The sequence below is a fragment of the Spea bombifrons genome, chromosome 1 (assembly GCF_027358695.1).
Source record: "Spea bombifrons isolate aSpeBom1 chromosome 1, aSpeBom1.2.pri, whole genome shotgun sequence".
Taxonomy (NCBI): Eukaryota; Metazoa; Chordata; class Amphibia; order Anura; family Pelobatidae; genus Spea; species Spea bombifrons.
In genome coordinates, this window is record NC_071087.1 from 21,396,069 (window position 1) to 21,423,843 (window position 27,775).

A 27,775-nucleotide genomic window follows, 5' to 3' on the forward strand; every position below is an offset into this window, starting at 1 on the left:
GAACTCTGATCTCTGACAGCCGGGGAAGGTCTGCGCGATGGACGCAGACAACCCCCGCTGCTAGCCACACCTCCTTCCTGCTGCAGCGGAAGTTGTCTACGCGAATCGCGTAGACATCTACACGCTGCCCCAGCTACACACCGGGGAATCAGAAGTACCGGTAAGTGGGGCGGGGGGGGGGTGGGTAGACAGGAGGATCCAGGTCCCGTGCAGCTGCGGGGGATCTGGATCTTAGTCGTCTCATAGTCAGACCTATTTGAGGTCTGTTTATAAGACGACCCCGATTATAAGACGAGGGGTATTTTTTAAAGCATTTGCTCTGAAAAAAACCTCGTCTTATAATCGAGCAAATACGGTAGATGTGCACATGTAATATAATTACAAAAGAAAGGAAAAACTGTGCAGTACGATTAATTTAACAAACCACTGGGTGTAGTATGTAGTATTATGGAAACATATTTATATTTACTATTATATGACTTCATGTGCCTATTATATTAGCAATTTTGTTTATATTTTTTCATATGACATCAGTCTTCTATACAACAATAAAACAAAAAATATATTGACAGCAGTAATGACCAAAACACAATTTCTCAGCTCCCCTTAGAGTTCACAAAGTAATAGCAGGGATTTTACATCATAAGGAGTGAAGTGAGACCAAGAGTTCTTGTCCACCTTAAATCTTGATTTTTAAATTTACCTCACATTTAATCTGGTATATACAGCCTAGGGAAAAGCTACATTGCCTAACGTATTGCTTGTTTTACAATTTCACAGCACATTCACTTTAAAAACAAAACAAAGTATGGATCCCTCAGCAAATAATTCGACATATTCGCAAATTTATTGCGCAATATACCAAACATGTATAATGTTGTTCAACTTTTTTTTTTTTTGTGTAGTTGTAACTATTAGAAAAATATATGCCAAAAACATTCTACATCTAATGGTTTCTGGAGAATATATTCTGTTTCAAATGTCTCTTTTAAAAGCCCATGGAGATATAATTAATAACCACTATGTACATTTCATGAAATTATAAACCTATAGAAGCAATACCTTTGTCCATCTGAAATTCCAAATATGTCATAGAGAATTGTAAGAGCAAACCGTTTAGCGTCAAAAAGCAATATATTGAGAAGTTAGTCCTAAAGAAACAAGCATTTTGTGTCAATCACCCTTTCCATTTCTAAATTTATATGTTCAAAAAATGTCTTTCAGAAAGACGACTGCTACAAAAAGTTTTTGAGTTTCTTCGGCGTTGACCTGTCAGCTAGACATGAGTTAAGGAGAATTTTCTTTTGCGCTTTTGACATTTTTTCATTTTTTTTTTCATCCACTGCATACTGAATTTGGAAATTTTGTGCAATTGCTTGATTTATATCATGGACCCATGAGAGGTGCAAGCATGTTCATTTTGTGTGAAAGCACTTTTCTAGCACACAGCAGGGGACCACTGACAATCCTCTAGGCAGAACAAATGTTCGCTCCTGGTCTTCCAAGTATTTGCCATGCAGTTATTAGCGTGTGCGTGATGCACTGATGTGTGTTGAGTTAAAAGAAAATATTGGAATCCTATTTATATGCCTAGACATTCAAATGTAATATTATATAGATCAAGCCTATTTGTCATTTTTTGTTAATGGTACCAATACGAAGCTTTATCATTTAACAATTCGGCACATAAATAATGCTTTATTATTGTTCTGTTCTTTCATTCCTTATTAAGACAAAATTAAGTCTGCTCTTTAATTTTTGTTCCAACATCAATGGTGGATTCCAATTTTACGAGGAGGGTAAATAGCTTTAATTAATTGGCTAAATTTAATAAAGATATAGCTGCTATACATAAATATGATTGTTTTTTTTCTGCAAATGAAAACATTCCTGAAATGCATAAGGCAAAGCAAACACAGTGTCCATTTATACTTACCAAGCTTTGAAAGGTCAAGTTTTATTTGGGAGGCAAGAAAAAACATTTACAAATAACTTAAATGTAAAATGTTTAAAATATATTGTTGAATAATGAAATCCGTTGATGCAGGTGGATTAATCATTTGCAAGCTTTACTGTTTATGTATACTCACTAACCCAGAACCTGCAAAACAGTCAAACATTCAATTTCCCTGATTTCACTATGCATTATGAAAACCCAACGTAGGTGAGCTTCAATGTGATATTTCAAAGCATTTTATTTGCGGGTTGCCCCTTATAGGACTTGAATAAGTTACGTTTTTACTCGTTTTTACCAGTGTTTTTGTTTAGGTTGCTTCTGTTTGGATACACATTTTCAAAAAACAGTCATTAGAGCAAAAAGTCCATATAGCAAAGCACAAGGGTAGGCAACTAGAAGCTGCTGTCCTTCCATGGCCAAAGTCGAGATGAAAATTTTGGAAGCTGCAAAGCTGCACCATCCAATCACAGCCGCTGCCAATATTGTTCCAGTTATGCCCCTAAAAATAGAGAAAAACAACCATAACATCAATTTATCTCAAAGTCTATAAATACATATGAACTGTATACAATGCAATGATGAGTGAAGCTGAAGTGCCCAATGTCAACGTTTTCACTTGAGCCCTAATTGCCCAGGTGTAATCATGGTTTAATACTGGACTGCTAAGACTATAAATGTCATTCATTTCTCGCACGGCCCTTTAACTCCTGACGGCGAACCTACGGATTTCCACTCCCGTTAACTCCTGCGATTCTGCGTAGATAAGGTAGGCTACATGGGGAAGGGACCAGGGAGATTAGTAAACAAAGATGAAGATTCTTCGTTTGTGTGTCTTTGTCTTCGTCTATGTTTTGCCGCCGCCATGTTCGTTTCTTCGGTATTCGGGCTTAACAGTGAAAACGCACCCTTCTTGTTCGTTTTCACGTTCTCCCGAATACGAATGCTCAAGTCTAATAAAAACGTATATGTGTGCTTTCTGCAAAATATCAAAATGTTTGAGCCAAGGAATGTTTATTAGTTTATGTGGTAACAGGAGATTTAGATTAGATTTCTGCCTTGCTTTTATGAAATAGAAACAATGAGGGAAAGCCTTGCTGTTTTGGCTAAAACTGGCAAGTGGAAACCTAAAGATTAGTACTAAATAACTTGCTGTCACCCATGCAATGCTTTATGTCATATAAAATATCTACACATGCTTATTCACTAAAGAAAATATGTAGGTGAGCTTGTTATAGAAATAGTTTATCTGAATGACTTAACTATGCACTCTAAAGTTCTCCTATACAAAGGTCTGTTATCGACCTGCACAATTTCAGAGCTAGTGCTTCAAGAGCCACAAGTAAAACATCATGTTGGTGCACCCACAAGCTCAGGGCTATATGGTGGGGCCAGAATAAATATCCCCAACTTAATCTAGGATTGTCTGGGGACAACTTGATCCTTCCTATGCCATACATATACTGGGGTTTCTGAATGTCATTCATATTTCACCTCTCTCTTATCATTTCCCAAAAAACATTATCAGCCCCATTTTACTAGCATTGCCATTATTGTTTCTATTACTTAATTATCCTTATCAGTCGCTGTCTTTAGCCTACATATTGACAAATATTTTTATCCTTCTTCATCGACCTACCCTAAATCCCTTAATATTAGTATTATGTGATTACTCTTCCCATTGTATTAATGATATTATCCCCTTCTTTTGCCCAATGCCATCATCCTGATTCCATGATATATAATATATCGTCCAGTGTTACACCATCATTATTACTCCCAGTTCTCTAATACCAATATCTTTTTTAATACCCCTCTGCCTTTAACATCCCAAGGCAATCCCCCATTCACTAATTCTATTTCCTATATATTTCCAGTTCCCCGCAATGTCAGAATTCACAAACTCCCTGCTGTAATTATCCTACTCCCTATGTAATAATAATCCTTGTAATTAATTCCCTATTATTCCTACTTACTACTTCTCAAACATTGCTTCATCATCATTTTCTGTTCTCCATTAGATAATTATTAAAATATTAGGATTGTGCCCAATAAAACCCACCTCCATGAATCGGTTTTAACATTTAACTGTAAAATGTTAGATTACCAGCTGAAGCACCATTCAGTGAAATGGTTAAAAAGAAAGATGACAAGGAATATATATTAAGCATTATCTGTTCTTTGGAAGCAAGGGTACCCAGCAAATTATTATGTTACGGTGAAGACAGCTGTAAATGCCTTAGTACTTTTTTAATCTGTTTTATACAGACATAAATAACATTTCTTCCCTTTAAGATGCAGTTAAATCCCTTTGCTATCTGCAAACTAAGATCTATAACTGCAGTTCTCTGACTTGGAATCTCATTACATTATCTCTTTTTTGCCCCATTTTTTCCTATTTGAGAATATTTCAGCTTTTGGTTAATGAAAGGAAAATGTACATTACAGAGTCAATCTTTATCCTATACATTAAACAGCTTGGATAATTACATAGATATCAAAATATTTCTAGTTAATGAGCACAAGTCGTAAGTGATTTAACACCATAACTGATGCATGTTGATGCATGTTATTTAAACATATTTTCCAGCTATGTCATCACATATCCCATACCCCTCAACTGGTGTCCTGATTTGGACACCAGTGTTAGGGTCAGAGGCAGTGAGGGGTGACATCCATTGATTCCATAGCGCACTGGGCCAATCAGGAAAGATCAGAGGATATCCCCAACTGGCCGATGATCCCCTCAGCCAACAAAAGCTGGAAATTGGGGCAGCAGAACAATGGCTGAAAAACTGGGGTAATTGGGAGGTTCCGGATACCCCCCAAAGTCATAGCCACGTTATTACCAGTTGCCTATAGCAATGGAGTCTGCTTACACCTTGGGATGATGCAATTTAAAAAAAAGGCTCTCGCTGCACAAAACAATAGAAGTATAGATTTATTGTTTACAGATGTGAGAATAGGCACTTGAATCTTATTCCTCGGGTAATAATAAAAGCTATTTCATTCACTCAAAAAACACTCAGCAGATGGGGCCTAAATCTAAAAGGAACAATTATGTCAATAAAAATTCAATAAATATCATTCGTGTGGATAATCTCTATGGTGCAAATATATGCAGAGATAAATAGTACCAGAATCATTAAAAGTCTGCAGGGGCACCATTTGATACCAGAGTGGCGTCTCTCTACCTACCTAGGTTCCGCTCACTTGCCACCCCCTTTAAAGGTATTGTGTGATACCTCCCCATGACTGGCCAGCTTCAGCTCATGTGCCCAGCCTGACCACCTCCTGCAAGGAGTGAGAGTACTTTAGTAACAGAAAGTTCCCAAGTATATGGGGAACTAAGTAATATAGACAGAGAAAGATCTATACATCAGACAGTATGCTGCTCTCAGATTTACAATCTGACATTATGGGAAGGGTAACTTGCACACTTACTATCGCTATGAAGTATATATATATTGGTACCTATATGATAGATAGAAACCAAAACCAAAATATTTTTGTTTAAGTTGCTAGGGTATCAAGCTCCAGATGCAACTGCACCAAAACTTTAACTGGAGATACACTGGCTATATCTCATTCAACAAATGCATGATGGGGGAAAAGAACACATCAAAATTAAAATTTGCTTAACACACACACACTCACACCAACAAACGCACCTCACTACACATTACACCCTTCCCTTGCCTCAACCAGAGTTTTCTTTATAGCTTCTAGTGCTTACACTGTCCGAGCAGCCCCAATGCTACCATGAGGTCACATAATATCGTGATAAGTGACCTCACTGGGTTCCTGCCTCCCGCGTGCAGCCCTATTTGAATAATTTTCAAACTGGCAGATGTCCACACCTCCAGCCCTGCCCAATCCCACCTATGGTGCCACCCACTCCCATCTACATCCCCACTAACTTCCTCCTCTACCCATAGCCCCAAACACTGGTGTCCTAATTTAGAAACCTAAAATCTTGGAACATATGTGACATTTAGAAATACAGAATAGCTTTTTTAGCAAATGTAACTAAAAAAAAACAATAACTTTTGGTAACCGATGAAATGTTATATTTTTCCTATACAGTTCACTTGGGTGAAAATAAGATCCATCGAAAAGGTACAATAGTTCTTCAAGGTACTGTTTCCCCCTTATTTTCCTATTTGTCCTGTTTAAACTCTATATGTGAGATATGCATTATGTTCCCACTCCTCTTGTTTAGTAAAAGAAAAACTCCATATTTTAGTTGTTTCTAAAATGCACTCAATATCCAAAAATATATTTTAAAATGTCCCCCTTTTCAATAAGATTGCTATATGCAATTATGTGTGACAGATGCCTACCGCGAGAAAATAATTTCTGAAGCAGTATAAGCTCCAAGATGCAGCTGTCGGCGTCGGGAGTAAAAAAAGATTCCTTCTATATTTTTATAGGGCTAATTTTAAATGGCAGAGAAATAAAAAATGGATTTATCTGTAGCAGAAAGTGTGAATTCAAAATAAATTAAGACATGAACAAGAAAGCTTGTTTTTCCTAGCTGACATATCAGGTTTCAGGAGCAAAAATAAAAATAATTAATAGTACCTTTATAAGAATATATGATGCAGGTACACACAAACAAACATTTATGTATGTATGTTTGTGTGTGTGTATAGATGTGTATATATATATATATATATATATCAGCCATAACATTTTGACCACCTATAATATTGTGTAGGTCCCATTTTTGCCACTAAAACAGCCCTGACCTGTCGAGGCATGGACTCTACTAGACCTCTTAAGGTGTGCTGTGGTATCTGGCACCAGGACATTATAGCAGATCTGTGCATCAATGAGTCTTGGCTGCCCGTGACCATGTCACTGGTTTACCTCTTTTACTTCCTTGGACCACTTTTACCGTGGAAGTTCTTCTGCCCAGAATACGACCATCAACGATCCAACTCCATAGTTGTAGCCGACTGGATTCTCAAGATGGGTTTGCAGAATCCAGTCCAGGACTTTTATGAAGCCTGCATCAGGCACTGGTGCTTGGCATTAAAAACTAGACTTGGGCGCCGGCCAACCCTTCATGTTCATCTTCGTGGGGGGAAAAATCTTCGTATTTGTGTACATTCTTCGTGTTCGTTTTTTTTTCTTTGTTTTTTGCCGTTTTTTCTAGAAGGGGTTAATACGGGGTTAACGTGGTACGGACTACGCACCAGCTTTGGAGCCAGGATTTTAAATGTCTGTACGAGCAACTCTATTGGTAGCCTGCAGGGGCCTCCTCTGCCATCAACCAATGGAAGAACACCTGTACTTTGTTGGTTGATGGCAGACGAGCCCCCTGCTGGCGACCAATAGAGTCGCTCGTACAGACTTTTAAAATCCTGGTGCAGCAACTTGGCTGGCAGAGACCACTAGTCTCCCTGCTCCAACAGTTAAAGGTCTGTACATGCGACTTTATTGGTCCCTTGCACGGCCTTTTAACCCCTGACGGCGAACCTACAGATTTCTGCTCCCGTTTCTACGCAGCATCGCAGAGGTTAGCGGGAGCGGAAATCCGTAGGTTTGCCATCAGGAGTTAAAAAGACGTGTGTGCGTGTGAGCCTATTGGTCGCCTGCAGGTGCCTCCTCTGGCATCAACCAATTGGTTGATGCCAGAGGAGGCCCCTGCTGGCGACCAATAGAGTCGTTCCCCAGATATGCCTTATACCCCCTATATGCCACTCTGCCCCCAGACTTACCTATGCATCCCTAGACTTGCCGCTCGTGCTCCAGATTCCCTGCTGTCTAGTGGGGGCAGCCGGTGGATGTCTGCACAATGTGCGTAGACAACCTCAGCTGTTGCCGGCAATTCCACTGAGGTTTCTATGATGGAGCACCAGAAGGTCATGTCACGCCAGCACGCGTCATAAAAGCCCTAGCGGAAGTGCTGGGCAGCAGCCAAGGTTGCGTTTGTAATCAAACATAATATACCATGGGGCACATCCAACCCAAGAGCCATCAGCTATCCAAGAGTAAGACCAGCGGCTACTACTTTTCACAGTACGGTCGAGGAATGCAGAGCATGCTTAGAACAATATTTCTCTGTGTGTATTAGTATATATGTATGCCTCTGAGGTTTCTTAAGAGGCCTGGCCATATAATCAGCTCATTCTAATTGCCGTGTCACTTAGAAATAAAGCACTTTTAGAAACCAGTCCAAGTATTGATTTCTGTTTTCAGCCAATTAGTTTGTGTACATTGTTAAAAACAAAATGGATATGCTTAATTATTTTTCTTTCTTTTATAAGCACTTTTAGCACTGCCTAACAAACTGTATCGACCTGTAGAATACATAGGTTGTCATTCCCTCCTAATTTGATAATGTGTAGATATTTCAGAACTAAAATTACCCTTAAGAAAATCTACTCTTTGTAGAATTGGGCTCTGGTTTTCTTCTTTTCAGTAAGAATTATTTGTTTTTTGTTTTTTTGTGAATAACTGGGTTGGCCTGGCTAACATTTTCTGTAGGAATGATTGTTAAAAAAAGCAGCAAAAAATAAATGCCACAAAAAACACAGAAAAAAACAATTCATCTTCTATACACCTGCCCACTAGCGGCCCCCAGTGTTAGAAGTTTGTAGTACACCTTTATTGACTGGAATGGGCTCCATAGACTTAAATGGGCCAATGTAAAATATGTTTAAAATGTCTCCATATTTAATTAAGAAATTAGGATATGATACAGATATGCAGAAGAGTTGTTTTTAAAGTGTATTTTTGCATGGTTAAGTTGCATTAGCTTTGCCTTCATGAGCTCGGCACAAATTTCATTACATTACATTGGCTTTTTTAGCAAAATAAATTACATGAGCATTTCAGAACTGAAAATTGCAAAGCTTTTGGAAAAAAGGAAACCTTACATAAAAATGATGCTATCAAAAGTTAAAAGTGGTAAAAGGTCATGCATGTTTGAGGAATGAGCTTTTGGGAGCATCAACATCCTTTTAGCACTTTTAAAGCAATGCTAAACACAAAAAATTCAACGGAAGACATTTATGACAGCATAGGAGTCCAGGAAAAGCAGACTAACAATACAAATAAAAAAATAAAGTTTTTCTCAAAGTTGAAACCTTTGATTGCGCCAATAAAGAAAATGATTTAAAGTTCAGGGCATCAGATGTGTTCATTTATGACAGTGAACTAAAATAACATTCAGGAAACACTAGAAAAAGTATTGATAATCAGACAGGAACCCTTTGTCAACCCTGTCATTGGTACTGAAATGTTTAATCTTCATTTCAAATGTCTGTCTCTCTTGGGTATTTTTTAAACATGTGCGCTTGGACCAAAAACTATTTCATGTTGGTCCATTTGTTTTTGGTCAATAAATTTAGTTTTCAGCCATTTTGGTTCGGACAAATGTATCTTTTATTTGTGGTCCATTTATTTTCAACATTTTTTTTTTATATAAAACAATTTTTGGTAATTTTCCCTCACCTACTCTCACACTCTCCCTATCTCCTCCAATAACTGCTTTCCCATCTCACTTCTCCTTTTCTGTTTCTCCACTGCTGCATCTCTGCTTCTTCATCTCTGCTTCTTCATCTGTTTCTCCATCTCTGCTTCTTCATCTGCATTCTTCAGACTATTTCCTCAAAAGGGCAGAGACTCCGCGCACATCATGGGATTGGATGAATAGAGGAGAGGTTGTCCCCGTGGTTTGCACAGAGGCTCCGCCTTTTGCAGAAGTACTCCGTAGAGCAAACAGTGAAGTGGAGCAGGAGAAGTGGTTAGACGGATTAGTGGAGAAGGAGGAGCTGAGAAGAAGCAGAGATATGGAAGCAGTTGTTGGAGAAGGCAGGGAGAGAGAGTGAGGAAAAAACAATGTTGTGTCATTGCGGCTACCTCCCGGTGGGCCGGAAGGTCCGTGGGCTGGGACCAGGGGCGGGCTGGGACCAGGGGCAATTGCCCCCCAGGCTGCCCGAAATCTAATCTGAGCGGCCGCTGGGTGCTGATGCGGCCGGCGCTACTATAATACTTTTTTCTTAATTTAATATGGCAAGCTGGTCCGGCTTGCCATATTAAATTTTAAAAATGTATTACAGTATCGCCGGCCGGCCGCATCGGCACCCAGCAGCCGTGTGCGATGGCCGCCTAGTGATGGGAGCAGCGTGAGGGGTGAAAGCTCCGCCCCCTCGCACTGACCTTTCACCCCTCACGCTGCTCCCATCACTATGCGGCTGTCAGATTGCTGGGAATGTAATCTGAACGGCCGGTGCGTGCTGATGCCGCCGGCCGGCTCTGCTTTAATACTTTTTTTTTTACTTTATATGGCGAGCCGATCCTGCTTACCATATAAATAAAAAAAAAAAGTGTTAAAGTAGCTCCGGCCGGGGGCATCAGCACGCACCGGCCGTTCAGATTACATTCCCAGCAGTCCGATGGCTGCATAGTGATGGGAGCAGCGTGAGGTGGAAGCTCCGCCCCCTCGCACTCAGACTGCTGCAGCACCGGATGTCAGGTCAGTGAAGAGAAGTAGAAGGTGAGTAAAGTAATGTATTTTTTTGTACAAAATGTATAATATTTTTTTGAATGTGTTTTCAGCATGTGTGTGTATGTAAGTGTATCCCCCTATATGCCACTCTGCCTCCAGAAATGCCTTTTACCCCCCTATATGCCACTCTGTCCCATGACATGCCTTTTAACCCCCTATATGCCAGAGTGTCTCCAACTCTGCCCTGCACCCAGCCCTGCCCCCACATTCTGCCCTGCCCCCACACTCTGCCCTGCACCCACTCTGCCCTGCACCCACACTCACACCCTGCCCTGCATCCCCACCCCCACTCTGCCCTGCACCCAGTCTCCCACTCTGCCCTGCACCCACACTCACACCCTGCCCTGCATCCCCACCCCCACTCTGCCCTGCACCCAGTCTCCCACTCTGCCCTGCACCCAGTCTCCTGCCCTGCACCCCCACTCACACCCTGCCCTGCACCCAGTCTCCTGCCCTGCACCCCCACTCACACCCTGCATCCCCTGAAACCCCACCCCCACCCCGCCGTGGACCCCCACCCCCGCGAATCGCTCTGTGCGAATGGAGCCACTCGCACAGAGCGAACCGCTCTGTGCGAATGGAGCCACTCGCACAGAGCGGTTCGCTCTGTGCGAGTGGAGCCACTCGCACAGAGCGGTTCGCTCTGTGCGAGTGGAGCCACTCGCACAGAGCGAACCGCTCTGTGCGAATGGAGCCACTCGCACAGAGCGAACCGCTCTGTGCGAATGGAGCCACTCGCACAGAGCGAACCGCTCTGTGTGAATGGAGCCACTCGCACAGAGCGAACCGTTCTGTGCGAATGGAGCCACTCGCACAGAGCGGTTCGCTCTGTGTGAATGGAGCCACTCGCACAGAGCGAACCGCTCTGTGCGAATGGAGCCACTCGCACAGAGCGAACCGCTCTGTGCGAATGGAGCCACTCGCACAGAGCGAACCGCTCTGTGCGAATGGAGCCACTCGCACAGAGCGAACTGCTCTGTGCGAATGGAGCCACTCGCACAGAGCGAATCGCTCTGTGCGAGTGGCTCCATTCGCACAGAGCGATTCGCTCTGTGCGAGTGGCTCTGTGCGATCTGTGCACATAGACATGAAGAATACTTACCTCCGGAACGCGTCACATCCGTCACGTAGTTAAAAGAAGGCGGAGACTGCAGAGCGTGTAGCAGAAGCGGGGAACGCTCGCGGAGGTAAGTAAAAGGAGCCGAGTGCTCCAACAACGAATCGATCACTCGATTAATCGATAACGGAAATCGTCGACAACGATTTCCGTTATCGATTATTATCGATTTTATCGATTCGTTGTTTCAGCCCTAGGCCTAAGTGAAATTAATAATTTGAAAATCACTTGTAAGCAGTGTTATAGGTGAAATGAGAACAACAGATCTTCAATACTGTCCTAGTTTGTCATATTTAATATATAATCTCTCTATCTAGAAGAGCGTTAACAAGGATTCTTGGCATCGGGGGCAAAGTAAGTCCCAGGCTGATGTGACATCCGACATCAGATGACATATGATGCAGATGGAAGCACAAAAGAAACACACGGGCATTGCTGTCTGGTTGTTTGAGCGCAACCCTTGCTTTTCTGGGGGCAGCTACCTCTCTTGTTCCATGGAACTTATGGTCCTTACTGCTGGGGAGGGTCCTGTGAAGCACAATAGGCCAGGAAGCAAGAGATGAGGACCTAGAGACGAAGCAAGTGGAAGGCAAGAACCAAAATCTTCCACTGAATAGCCAAGGTCATATGTAGCCAATTCAAAACCAGAAGGACACGTTAAGCATGCCAAATCAAGAACAGCAAGTATTGTCAAAAAAGTCCGGGCACAACAGGAAAATCAACCAAAACAGCACAAGAATAATATGAGAATTTTACACCAACCAAAGGCAGTTGTATTCTGAAGGCTGCCAGGGCCAAAAACAAGTCCTTGATGCTTTTCCTCCAAGATGGCCACCAAAACTGTTGTCCCAAGAAAAAAGGAGTAAAGCCTTATTTCAGTATGTCCAGCAACCTTGGAAGTATCTCTTCCTTGGTGTCTGGAGGCATGAATAGTATACCAGCTGGGATGCAAATAATTAGAGGGGAAATCGTAGATGTTAACGTGGAAATTATACAGTTACTAGGCACTATGAATTTTTGCCATACAGGAGAGTGCATCAACCTTGGTGTTTTTAGATCCAGGGTACTAAGATATAGAATTGAACCATGACAAACAGGTTAAGTCTTTTGGTGTTACTGATATACTGGAGATTTTTGTGGTCAATAAAAATGGTAACAGGAGTGCATGACCCTTTAATAAATGTCTCCATACAGTCAAAGCCAGTATGACAGCAATTAGTTCCCAGTTCCCTATGTCTTAGTTTCTCTCTGCTGAGGACATTTTGAGAAGAACCCACAGAACCAATGTAGCGGTCCATTGTAGGTCCTCCCGCTCCTATCTCATATTCATCTACCTTAAGAACGAGGCGTTGATTGATGTCAGGATGAATTTGGAAGGGGGCATAAGCAAACAGTCCTTTCAATTTTTGAAGGCCAGGGTGGCTTCAGGAGCCATATTGTAACAATCAGATCTGTTCTTGATAAGGGCAGTCAGAGGAGCTACGACCGCCGTAATAATTAGCAAACCCTAGGAAAATACCGTAATTGTTTTAATCCATGGGGTTAAGGCCATTGTAGTACAGCCTGATTCAGGGTCCATCTCAAAACTAATGGCACTGATGACATATCCCAGAAAGGTCACTTGAATACCTCAAACTTGCATTTTTCAAGCATGGCATACAACATTTTCTCTCTTAACCCACGTAATACTTTCTTAACATGCCCCGGTGGGAAGGTAGGTGAGAAGAATAAATCAGGTTGTTGTCTATATAGACAATAACGAACTGTTGCAAATGGTTTCTGAAACAGAGATGGCGGGGGCATTGCATAATTCGAAAGAGATTACTGTATAACTATAGTGAGTGGCGCGGGTGTTAAAATCTGTCTTGCACTCATCTTCCACTTGATTTTAAGCTCCTCGTAGATCCAATTTGATGAATACCTTGGACCCCCTAAGTCTATCAAACAACTCACAAATAAGAGGAGGGTATTTTTAATTGTACTACAGTTAAGCCCCTGTAGTCAATGGCAAATTAAACCTTTTTGGAGGGTAAACATAAACTCAAGAGTTACTGTGGCAGGTCAAAGTGGGCACCCTGTAGACAGTGGCAAATTAAACCTTTTTGGAGGGTAAACATAAACTCAAGAGTTACTGTGGCAGGTCAAAGTGGGCGCCCATCGAAGGCTTCAGCATGTACTAAATTTGCTTTAGTAGTCAGGGGTATGCGGGCCTGTCCCAAGCACCCACTACCTCAGAACGTCATTTAACAGGGAGGGTCACCTCTGTGGGGTCCTGCCGCCATAGCAGCTGGCAGGTGTTGGGACAGATGCATTGTGGCAGGTAAGTTGTTACACATCTGTGTATGTCTGTGTGAGTGTGTCTGCTCAAACCTCTTATATTACTTACTAAACTTTACCATTTTTATATTAGAGAATGGATAGGTTTTAGACCTGAACAAATAGGCATACGTGTGTTTTATTTGCTTACTATAAATATGCAATGATGCTATGAATGATACTATCAAAGGATGCTTCCGGTTTATCCTCAAACATTATGATTTCTTACTGAAAAATTGTCCCAATGACACATTTTGTAAATCACATTAGGACAATCAGACCACCCCAAGGCTATTAAATGACAATGTTTCTTTTCCAATGGCTTATATGTTTTGTGGTTTAAAAGTAAATGTCTTCCTGTTTTCATATTCTGTGGAAAGGTTTTTTTCCTCTACCGTTTTTAGCAGGACAGATGGTGCTGAGTACTAAGGCTGACGCTTTTGATCTTCCCTGAAATTTAGTGGATAATCTACTTCTGGTTCCAGCTGTTGCCTTTGATTGCTCTTCAATGTTCTGGTCACTCATCATTTTTCTGTAGCAATGTGACCTTTCATGAGTTTTGTAAAGAGATGTGCCCACAGCTCTGCATCAACAGAAATAAATGCATTAACCTTCTACTACTACATGGATTTCACTTATGATATGAAAATGTGTTAGATAAATTGTGCATGTACTTATAATGACAATTTTATTAATTTGGTTCTGTGTTTTACCAGGAAGTGTTCACTGATTTCCCTTCCATTTTAAGTATTCCCTTGTGAGATTTAATACGCAGATACAAAGTTTTACATGGTTATTACCACAATTTCTATGAAAAAAAGTTATATTCTGTTTTTGTTTTGTTTTTGTTTTTTTTTTTTATGGGAACTTTGGCTTTTGTTTTTTTTATTAAAGGGAGAATTAGAGGACATCACAACACATGATTAAAGTTACCACCTTTTGAGCTTCTGTTGTAGGAAGAGCTTGGCAGAGCATGTATAATGTATAGTTGAATCGATTGAACTATATATATTATGAAAGAACAGCTCAGCACTTCTAGCTGGAGTAGCCAGATAGTTTGGGCCCTTCATAATAAAAAGTGAAGTGAGAGAATGAAAGCCACAACTTTCCTACAAACTTAGCTGACATCGTTCTCTTTAGTGAATAGTCTCTGTTATTTTAAAATAATTATATATATATATATATATATATATATATATATATATATATATATATATATATAATATTACATTGGAAGCCTGTACATCATGTTTTGAGCTTCCTACTTATGCTGATAGATGAATTTCATTGTTACATGATTATTAAATCTATCCAAGAGATCCATCCTTATTTACACTGATCCCAATGAAGGCAAAACCTGTCACATGCCAGGCTTGCTTTTGGCAATCAAAATATAATCTTCACTGGAGTATCATATGAAACTGAGAAAATGTACATGTGATTGTCTGGCTATGTCTAGGAAGGCAGATGTTTGCCAGTCTGATTAGTTTAAAAATAAAATACTGAGAAATAACCAAGTGAGAAATTATTTTTAGTGGCAGATTCAGTTATGATTTTATCTCATAAGAATTCCTCTTTTAAGGGCCATAACAATCGACAAACCTTTTTAATGCTCATTTTATTACACAGAGCACTGCATTTTATTTCAGGCTAATCTATGCAAGCATTTTTAAGATTTATTTTGAAGTATGACATTTTGGAGGCTATGTTGCTTATGGTTTGTATTATAATCAATGCAACCAATGCAATGGTCAGTCAGCAGGAACACGCTGTATAGAATGTCAGCTCAACTCACAAGCTTAGCTCCCACTGAAGTCAAAAGGAACAGGGAATAGGGGCTCAGCGTGCAACCCTGCTCGTTGCGTTCATGTAATTTGCTAGTTTGGTTCAGATTATTTTCAATGACTTCACTTCTGTAAAGACATATTTTGGGTTGTCATAACTTTGTGCTATCTGCTTTTCAAAAGTGAAGCTTAAAGTAAAAATTTGCCCCACTATTTCTTTTGCTAAACCTTATATATATATATATATATATATATATATATATATATAGTTGAAAGGCTAGTGTTGAGATATGAAAACATAACACTGATATAATGTAAAATCCATCTATTGCGTGAGGATAGTATAGAAAATCGGTTAATAACTCTGCTCCATCACGTTAGGCTACTATGTTTAGTAGACCTGGCTATCTCTTGGCATATGTACATACTATTCATGCCAGGGGAAATCAAATGAATCATTAATTCTTCTAACAGTAATGCCATTTTAACCATAAGCGGGACATTCAATGTGTTTTACTGCAGTTTGTGTTAATCTGTATTTCCCTACAGGAGTAAGCTGCTTATCACTTGCTGCATCTCTACATGGCTATATTAAATTGCAACTTCACAGTAAATTGATGATAAGGGTATTTGTGCCAATCTCTGGTTTGCTACTGTGTTTAAAGGAAACTGTTACAGGAAGACTGTCTAATATAAAAGATAAAATGTAAAACATTGTTCATATGGACCGCTGCTCTGTCATTTTTAGGCAGTGTTTGCCTAGTAACTGCTGCAAAATTCTGGGCACTCATATAGTCAAAGAGGGCATAAAGATGCTTAAAGATAAGACAGATTGGTTCCCTATGCTTGAACCTTTAACTTTAATTTAACTCTTTCATGACCAACTCTGCTTTTTGACACTTATAGACATTTTGTACCATATGTTTGTGCAATCATGGTTTCTCGTTTTGTGTTTTGTGCACCCATACAATTAATATATTGTGTGTGTGTATATGAGTAGGTTAGTGTGAGTGTCTGGGTATGTTAGTGTGAGTGTCTGGGTCCGGGTGTGTGTGTTAGTGTGGGATTCAGGGTGTGTGTGTATTAGTGTGGATCAGGCTCTGAATCTACCACTGACCTGTGCCACCAAGTTATTAAACATTAAGAAAGGGCTGCTGCTAAACATTTGTGCTATTTTGTGTTATGTGAATAAAAATAGCGTGATGGCATAAGTTTACCAATTGTTGCAATGTGTGGTATATTTTCTTTTATTATTTGAACTCGGACTATTTAAACATCTGCACAGCCGAGGTGGTGTTATATACCTACATTAATTTCTGATGGTAATAATTACATACCTTGTTTTTTTCTATGTTTTGTTAAATAAAACAGGTTTTTGGTATTTAAGTTATTAGTTTGGGCACAAGGAATTATTTTTTTTATTTTATATCTCATATGGAAGAAATAAGAGGTGTTTGAGTACCTAACATTCTTTACTTTAAATTTTTTCACTTTATTATATTTGTAATCATTGTTACTATTAGCTTCTACTTATTGTATCTTGTTACTGAAGATCCCTTTGGGGTCTTTAAAACCAAATGGAGACATCATTTAGGTCCTTTAGTTTATTTTTGTTTCTTGTCTTCAATTTGATCCCCATTGCAGCAGTGTGATCAGCAAGCAGGACTCTATAGCCCAGATATGCTGATCAGAGTACCATTGGGGATCCTAGCAGCATCTGGAAAGCCCCGCTGGGAACTATTATGAAACTATTATGTTTTACAGTGTTTCCAGAGGTGTTACCGCTGGAAGAGAGTGCTTAAATTGCATTTATACTCTATTGAAGTGTAACGGCTCACAGCTCGTGTCATTATACTTGCGATAATGACTCCACTGACAGGGAAGACTCCAGGCTGCCATAAGACTGCCTGATCTCCTATGCACTGGTGAATGCAAAATACATAGGCTGCACTATTACATCCTAATAGTTGTCTGGGCCACATTCCTTAGGTTGTGAAGCAAGTCATTTAATGACTTGGCAACCGTGGGTAGAGAAAGCATTTTCTATTTTTTTCACTAAATGGTGAGTTTCATTTGTTTAAATGAGAAGAAATTAGTTCTATGATATAAAGCAATGTTTTTCTAGCAGATTAAGGTTTCTCATTTTAAGTTGTAAAACCTACTCAGCCATAGAGAAGTTCAGGATAACCTCGTGCATCCGCGGGTGTATTTGTCATATCCTAAAATCCTGCAGTGTTGTTGGGCCCACACTGAGAAATGACATGCCAGGTGAATCTAAAATCAACAGGAATCCCAATGATTTCCACAGACCTAACAAAAAGATACTACATAGTATAGAACTGGATGACCTAGTACTTTGCATCTGTTGCTAGCATACAACTGTCGTTAACTTTGTACAATAATGAATAAAGTAAATGTTGTTGGGAGTTATCGAGAATAGAATGTTATAAAAACTTTTAATCAATGCAGGCATAATGTAATGCAATATGTGATGGGATAATTTCTGCTTGATATTCTGCACAATAATCAATAATAAAGTAAACATTTATATGAATATGTATTGACCTTTGCTCATCACAGTCACCCAATTTCACTTATCAAGGCTGAATAATCATAACTACATATTTTTTAATTCTTCTATGATTTAACCCTTTAGGTGTTAGAACAATAAATAGATGTCATTTTGGATTTTCAATAACACCAGGGACATTTATAAGAAAATAGTTTTTTGTTTTTTATTTGTTCCTGCTTATAGAAACTACTTGGTCACCATAATTTCAATGTAATCACCTGGAACCAGCTATATGTATATTAGTATCCTAAGTAGAACTCGAATTATTGTATTAGGGAAAACTTACATCAAAAGGTAATGTTGGGCATAACTCACAGGAACTTCCAAGTGGTGAGGGGTGAAAGTGCACTGCAAATTTACCATTTACAGGGCATTCCGTGGGTCTGAGGGTTGTTGCGACTTTGAAAGAAAAGTGAATGTTCCCTTTCACTTGCAGGAATGCTCCATTGGCCTTAGCAAGCAACTATGGCAAGTTTAAAGAAAGGATAAGGTGGCCATTCACAGATGTCGAGCTTTGATGTTTTAATCAACAAGAGGATTTATCGCCATAGCAAAATATGGAATGTTACTTCTGATTGGACTATTCCAATGGTTGCTATGCAGACCTCATGATTCACTTTTTATACATCACCCCCATTGTGTCATCATTTCTGTATCAAGTGGTTATTATCTCAGTTAGTAAATGGAAAAATATATATACACACATAAATATACATACATATACACATAAATATACATACATATACACATAAATATGCATACATATACATATACATACATATACATACATACTTACTGTAGGGAAAATAGGATGGCACAGGAGGAAAGTATTACCATTGGGAGAAGGCAGTAGCCCAAGACACTGGCCACACATCCATAGGAGATGCCTGGTATACTCATCAGGTTTAACAAAGCATGGATTGCTAGGCAGCCAAGTATACTCATGGTATACACATAACCAAAGTGAATCTTTCCAGCCTGCAAATATAGAGATGTCTAATTTGCAATAATAGCATAAACAACTAATTTTTAAAACACATATTACTATTCGATAAAAATTAGAAAAATTAAAAAGGAAAATGGAATTATATAACATGGGTTCTGTCTCACAACCTAATATGCTGCATATAGAGGACCTTAGTATTATGAAAATATAACCTGAGCTAGACAAAAAAGCAGTAAATCATATAGTCCTATCCTAGATTATTTGACTCAAAAAGTCTGCCAGTGTAGTAGACACTCATGTCCTTGGATTTTAAGTCAGGATAACACAAATCAGGGCTGGCCCTAGACCAAATATACCCTAATACTCTTTGGTGCGCCCCTATTTTTATTTTTTACATATTGATAGATGCCACTTTCTGGAGAGGTGGATAATGGTGTAATGTAATATACTCGGAAGGGTTTCAGATTTCAGAAGAAGAAGCCTGTTCATTTGGTGTTATAAATGAAGTGAGGGATTTCATGCACTAACGATGAATGTCTATTTTAGAATGCATCTTTTCATTACCTGAAAAAGAGAAAAATCTAGAGTGCAACGGTCTGCATTTTGAAGAATATGGGGAGAAGTTTGCACTAGAACTTTGTCTTGCATGAGGTTGACCCTGTTCAGCTAAAAATAAGACAGGTGGCAATCCTACTAGTGATCCCTTATTGCAGCGCCCTGGCAGTTGCCTAGGATGCTTGGCACGACAAAATGACCCTGAAGCAAATTCAATTATCCTTTTGGAAGCCTGATAAATGTTGGCCACACAGTTATTTGTATTAATGCTATTATCTACATGGCATATATATTAAAGAATAAACACTTAAGAAATAATGGCAGGATCTATTTTAAACATCATAAAAGTTCAAGATTAAAAAATTGACCTGCATAATCAGTGCATATAATTACACTGATCATAGGTCGGCATGAGTTCCAAGCTGTGGAACATGTTAGCATCTAATAATAATAATAATAATAATACATTCTGAAATATTCTATTTACAAAATAATAACAATGCTTAATGTAGTGTCAAAAATACCAATAATAATGTTGATCCCAGTGCAAAGCAGAAAACCATAGGTCCTGTCAGATCAGTTTCATTCATAATACCGCCATCGGCAGGTTTCCAAGGGTTTAGGACTGTTAAAGTCTTCTGCCAAATATGATCAAAATTAATGCCCAGTTCTGTAATAAAAATAGACCATACATTTTAGATAATAGTCCCTGTATTACATTTAAAAAATACAATATTTGCATTGCACGTAAACATTAAAACTACCAGGTCCTCTCTTCTTGAAATAAATAAGTGAAAAAATGATGGCACAGGGGGCATAAGCTAGAACCACACAGTGATAATTCAAAAATGGTTACAGGATAACCAAATAATGGCTTAACAAACAGTGGTGTATTCTGGCCTAAGTGCTGCTCCATGGATTGGGTGGGAAGATCCGAGACCCTAGTAACCGGCCCATATACACCGAGGAGCACTGATCTTACTCTGCACCACATGTCTTTAAAGTCAATGCGCATAGTTATGATGTCATATCCTGATGTTCAGCATAGAGGACGAGGGCCATGAAGGTAAAAGATGGCTGTGCTGTGCTGCCAAGGGCAGTTCCCAGCAAGATATGCCACTGTTCACAGTGGTAACCAAAAGAGTGTAGTAGCCAAAATCACTTTTAAGATGCTCTCGTTAGAGGTACATAAAAATTTTCACATAAATTTCAAATATTTTCATTTGGAGGACCAATTTTGTAGCATTTTTATGGTTGTGTATTTGTATACAAGTTACCTTCTAAAAGAGGAGGCTCGTTGTCAAAGTTTCCATTATGCTCTGAGGGAAATGGTGGGTTATATGGTACTTCATATAGGTGGCCTCCATAATGGAGTGGGGACATTATGATTCCAGGTTGGCTAACTTCTGCCATGCTTGATATAGTCCTGCAATTAAATAACCAATTATAATGAAATATGACATGTACAGTATATAGCCAAAGGGTTGAGAAATGCTGGGAAACTATATATTTAGTAGCCAACCTTTTTATTTGCATCTGTATTAGCATTATTTGTAATAGTAAGTGTCAGCATCCATCCATATTTTATTTAAAATACTAAATATGTAGTCACCACCATCATTAGCATTTTTAGTAGTTAAGGATCTGGGGCTTCTTGATTGTTTCCATTCAGTATACACTAGGTCATTTGTCATTAGAATCTCTGATGTAACTATATGTGTGTGCTTGCGTTACAGGTGTAATATTTAATATTGCTGTTGAAACCTCAGCCTGTCAAGCAAACTAGCATGACAGAGGGGGGTGTATTGCTCTGTTGCACTATATGTGTGCTGGTTAGCAACATGTGAAATGTATGTGTCTCCTGGAAAATATGGCCAATAAGGTTACTAAATCAGATGATTTTTGCCTGACATCAAGGGGCAGTCATCATGAAAGCTTTCGAGCAATATTTGTAAATTAAATGCTTTGCTCAGTTTGCAGCTAGTTAAATGTGATGAGATTAGATTTTTCATCTGCAACTTCCTTACAACTCCCTACTTATTAAATACTTGGATGACAAAGGAAAAATGATACATGGCCTAGACAGGCGTATTGCTTATTGAAACTGTTGTGTTTAAACTCAAAACCATTGACAATATTTAAAGTTCTGATTTTAAGCAACATTGAAAACAGGTTAGGAAGACTAAAAATGAAACCATTAGCAGGAAATCATTTTCATCTTCTCAACCTACTGTTGGCCTGTGACCAGGGCCGGCCCTATAATGGGGCAGACTGGGGCAATTGCCCCAGGCGGCACTTTAGAAGGGGCGGCACTTTGCCGCCCCAAGCGCTTTTTTTTTTTTTGGTTTTTTTTTTAAGCGGAGGAGAGAGAGAGAGGGGCACCGAGTGGTTTTCGCTTACCCGCTCGGCACCCCTCTCTCTCTCTCTCCTCTGCGGCGAGTCTCCCTGTTCGGTCCCGGTGCCGGCTTGTAATGCAGAGCGCCGGAAGTGACGTCAATTTCCGGCGCTCAGCATTACAAGCCGGCACCGTGGCAGAGCAGGGAGACTCGCCGCAGGACTGTTTAAAGGTAAGTACCGGGGGGGGGATCGTAGATTATTGTATCGGCGAAGTTTAAAATGCCCCCCCCGGCGTCGGCGGGGGGGGCGGCGTTTTAAACTTCGCCCCAGGCGGCGTTAAGTCTTCGGCCGGCCCTGCCTGTGACTATGTCCCACCAGTACATGTTCATTAATTTGTAGTGTATTTAGTCATTAATTTGTAGTGTATTTAGTCAAGTGCAAGAGAAAAGATGTTGGTTAGAATCATCTTGCAGGAAAAAGTCAATGAGGTTAGTCATTAATGAAACACATCTCAGTGGATGATTCCATAAACAAAGCAGATCATGTTCATGAATTAAGAGGTTCTTGTTACCACAAAATCAGCACTCACCTACGCCTTTCATATAGCTTGTTTGTTCTGATTTCATCGGCAACCGGTTCCGTATCAATTGTATAGTCTGACTGATAAAAATCGACATCAACTTGATCCATTTCCCACACTTTTTTCACCTGAAAAGATCATATTATTGTCATGTATTGTTTCATTCACTAGCATCTGCTTCATTGATTAATATGATAAGTACAGGTGTAAGTACAGTAGAAATACTCTGATAAGTGAAGACAAAATCTATAGTAACGGATGATCATAGGATTTATGTAGTATGGATTCAAGTTATTGGAAGTAGTGTCCAGGGTCACCTGGGGGCACTGTTATTATGAATGCATGAGAATGCTGGTGTTGTTAGGTAGATTATATAAGCCATTCCTAAATTAATGCTAAGACCACTCTATTTTTTGTTGTTATAAAATTAATTTTGTTTCACAATATTCAATATGTTTATGATAATATGTTTGTTTCTATAAACTAACAGGTAAAGGAGAGCAGTAGAACCCTCCTAGTCTGTCATTCTACAAACAGGTACCATGCTAGTCAATGATGGAACTAATAAAACAAGATTTTAGAACTGAACAAGATTCTTAATACACACGTTTCATATTTCCCCTGATGAAAGGACTAGCGTATGCCTAGGAATATATATATATATATATATATATATATATATATATATATATATATATATATATGCATATATATATATATATACTGTATATATTGTGAGAAGAAATGAATATGGGTTTTTTCTTGGTGGAGACTAAAAATTTTATTTCTAAAACTGCTTAATATCCACCAATCACATAGGGGGCTGACAATTTCCCACTTGGCTGTTTTGATGTGATAATGAGCGCGCATTGGATATGATATGTGCTGTTATATTAATTTGGCTTGGTTTGCATCCTTCACAGAATAACTCCAGTCATTTGTCACAATAGAGTCCCCAGGGAAACCAAGTATAAAGATGTCTGAGGTCCTAGGCCATAGGATAAGCCTTTCAATGTAAATATTGCAGGGCAGCAGCAACCTTTGTGAGGCCGAACTACAGGTACTGCTGAATTAGGATAGCCTTAAGATGTAAGGAGATATACTGTAAGTCCCTAAGAAAGCATACAGGGAGTGAATTGTTTTATTGTTTTTTTCCGGGTTTTTTTTTATAGACACATAACAGCGTGAGCACAGGTAAAAGGCCTAATCGGGAAGTGATTAGAAGTGATAGGAACATTAGTAATGTGTAATACCACAGTGTCTGGTATAAGCCTAACAATGACAAAGCTGACATAAAGCAAATTGGGCAACCTCAGCATTCTGATTAGACAGTGGTAGGTAATAGGTAAATAGATGAGCACTCTCCTCTCAGACACCTGGCTTAATTCTGATCTAAAGATTGTTTGACCAGAAAGCAATCAGACTATCGATCATAATTTTCAATACTCAGATTACCATAAAAGTTACAAAGAAACTTAAAAATATTCAAATCAAATAAGCATCTTAAATAAAAAATAAAGATTGATATGGAGCAGAAGGACAATATATTACCAAAACAGAGGGACTATATAATTTATTTCTGCTGGCATTTTTCAGATTCCAAGGAACTACAAGGTGTGGCTGACATTATCAGAAGCAGTCGAGCCTTTGATTTTAAAAAGGAGATGGAATAGTATTCTTAATGACACAGAATAGAACTGTATAACAATCAGGGTGAAAAACCATAAATGTATCAAGTCGGAAGTATCTTATAATATATTTCAAAACATTGCATTCCAGAGGGGAGTGGAACAAATTGTGAACTATGAAACTAGTTATATTAAGTGTCATATATCAAAAGCTATACAAACTCATTTTTCACAACATGGCACAACATGGCACACATCACATAATAAGGACAATAGGACACCGTGGCTCAAGTATATGGAATTATGGAAGTTATTTTTGTCAAAAACATATGATCACCTGAACTATTCACTAAGATGCCAACCGAAATGCCTCAAAGGTAAGTTTGAGTCTGAGAGGAGGACCATGACGGATTCATGGAGAGACTCCTTGCCTGCCTGCCCAGTCCCATCATGTCTAAGTCACCCCTGTGCTAATTGGGGGCATATGGAAAAAAAAAAAAGGATGGTTTGAGTGGCCAAAAAATCTTTCAGGATCACAGCTGGAGAACTGCAGAAGTAAGTAGCGTCTGAAATTCTCCAAAACTACAATCCCTCATCGCCTCTATCACCATAAGTTGTTTGTATGGGTTTCAATAAAAAAAAAAACTTCTATCCTCATCCAAAAACAAACTTAACCGTCTTTGGTTTGCCAGACACTACTGGAATTTAAAATAGCACCAGCTTCTATGGTCAGATGAAACCAAAGTAGAGCTTGATGCCAATAAACACCAGAGGTGAGTTTGGTGCACACAGAGAGGTAGTCAAAATGAAAGTACGTCATGCCCACGGCTAAATATGGCCATGGCTCTTTCATTTTTGAGGTGTTTCTGTGGATGTGGACATTTTGATAGGATACAAGGCATCATGGACTCTATATCAACAGATATGAATGCCTGACTATCTCTGCCAGAAAACTTAAAATGGGCCGTGGTTGGATCTTGCAGCAGGCCAATGATCCAAAATATACATTATTGTACCAAAAAGGCCAATAATTGTGCTACAGACATATTTCACATTTTTGTGTTTTGTGTATGAACCTGTGTTGTGTTTGTAATTGTTTAATATACATAAGAGCAGAGAATTTTTGTGTATTTGTTTTAAGAAAACATCAAAGGGTTAAACAATACATTTTTTACAGCTTTCTTTGCTCAGATTTACCAAAGGTGCCAATATTAGCACTGTATTTTCACAGAAGCTGATAATAATACAGAAAAAATGTATTCTACAACATGGCCACTTGTCACCAAAGTAGACTTGCTGTAATTTGGGGATTTTAAACTGAGTTCATTCCATTTTTTTAACAAAAGTTTGAAAAATAGTTAAAATCCATGTTGTGTATCTGAGGTCCAATGTAAGTTGACTAGCAGCTCAGATTTGATTAAATCAACAGGATTGTTTTGTCAAACGAACCCACTGACACAGTGTGGAATGTGGAAGTATAAACATTTTAATTTAAACCATACACGCTTTATTATCCAATGAATGAGTAAAGATCCATTTATAGACCTGGCACAATGAAAACTTTCAATAGAAAAACCTTCCTAGTGGGTAGGATCAGACAATACACAATAAAGCAGCCATGCACCTGTTTCTTTTAGTATATGTACCAACACAAGAATATTGCCCACTCAGGAAATGACACTAATTGGGGCATCAGACCAGTGGTACCTTTGGGTCAGGACTGTCCTTTCTCAACCGGTACAGTTAGCAAGTATGAATTATGATGCGTGGTTTGTGCATTTCAGAAAGCTGAAGGTATGCAGAGTAAAAAGATTATTATTTAATAGAGATGTAGCTGCGTATAACAGTTTGAATAAAATATAGTCGAAAGCTGTCGCATATTTCAGAGTAATATACTATACTTGCATTTCCTTGGCTTTTGAGATAGAGCCAGGGAGGAAAAAAAAAAACAGCACGCATATTCTTTAATAATTCAATAAGCTTGTAGCTTTCAAGCATGTCCTCGGGTAACCTGTATCTCTTCAGGATTTAGAACCATCCCTGATTGAATAAAGATAAATCAGATGCTCATTTTATATGACTTGACTCACCCTTACGCAAGAATATCCCTAAATCCTGGTCTCCTAAGAGTTTACTGCAGACAGATTGGGAGAACAATTCCATTGCTCCAAAGTGAACATATATTTGGATTCAATTCAGTCAGTACGTACCTTTAATATTTGCTAGGGTTCACGGGCATCATCACTTAGTGGAAAAACAAAGATGTACAAAAATCAATATTCTGCGCTTACAATGATGAGTCCAGTTCTATTTTTACTGTTCTAATTTTGGTTGCTGAGCACATGTTTAAGCCACAGAGCTCATCTAGTTACACTGCTTGTTTGTACGTCTGACCTTCATAGCAAAGATGGTCTGCTGAGATAGAAACCTGTCACAGAGTGAGTTACTCTTAAACAGGGTAGGGCTGGAAGCAGCTATCAGCCCAGGAAGGGGCAAGTTCAGATAAAGTGACCCTGTATTTAAGCAGCTCCGAAATAATATGTGTCAGATAAAAGGCTTAATATTTTTTATACAGCCTTGTGGAAAACATATTTACAGAAAGGCAGTAATTAAAAAGCCAATAAAAGGATCACAGGAAGGATCTAGTCAGGATTTAAATGCTGCCTTAATTCCTCTTTACCATAGGCATCACTGCAGAAACATGTGAAATTACAAGAGGAACACAAAAGAACATCAAGTATTGGCCCCGGATGTTTAAATCAGAGCAGGCCCAATTGCACCCCTAACCGGTTGTCAACCCTCCCCTATATACAAATTAATTATGTCACAATATACATTGAGGAAGATTAAAAAATAAGCTTTCAAAAGCTATATACTCCCCCTTATTACTTGTATTTTTGAATACAAGAAGTAAGCTGTAAACATACTGTATGTCCCCCATCATAATGGAAAAATATGTTATGTTATCTACTTGATACATGCCAAGCACATCCTTGTTAAGGATCGGACCCGCCTTTTGCATTACAGTTCTAGTGCTTAAAAGCTGTTTATGAAATATGCCACTTTCATACTTTTTTTTATTATATCAATGTTCCTAATTTGCTACAGCTATCGTGTACTTATGTGCTAATTCTGGCATTTGTTTAAACATTGTCTCTTGCCACTTATAACACAAGTTTATTTTTTTAGGTTTGACTACTTTTACCTATGGAAAAAGTTTAAACCTAAGTATAAAACTGTAACTCAATTGCATACACATACATACATATATATACAGATACAACAAAACTAAAATTCAACTCTTTATTAAATAGGTAGTAGACTTTAGTAGAAATTTACAGAATTTTGGTAAATTTGGTACAAAATTTGTCGGTCCACATTCACTCACATTCTCCCTCACTAACTCTCTCACACTCACTTTCTCTTTCATGCTCTCTCTCATGCTCTCTGAATGTTTCCCAGACT

At 38.9% G+C, this 27,775-nt stretch overlaps 1 protein-coding gene across 1 annotated transcript; it reads right to left on the reverse strand.

Annotated features, from left to right (window-relative positions):
- Positions 1-1,925: 1,925 nt before the first annotated feature.
- YIPF7 (Yip1 domain family member 7) lies at positions 1,926-26,720 on the reverse strand. Its single transcript, XM_053455025.1, has 6 exons — positions 26,521-26,720; positions 22,692-22,810; positions 21,043-21,191; positions 20,290-20,435; positions 19,061-19,242; positions 1,926-2,456 (listed from the first exon to the last, which is right to left on the reverse strand). Exons 2-6 carry the CDS (start codon positions 22,790-22,792, stop codon positions 2,294-2,296), a joined length of 741 nt encoding a protein of 246 aa, XP_053311000.1. The 5' UTR covers positions 22,793-22,810; positions 26,521-26,720; the 3' UTR covers positions 1,926-2,293.
- Between the last annotated feature and the right edge of the window lie 1,055 nt (positions 26,721-27,775).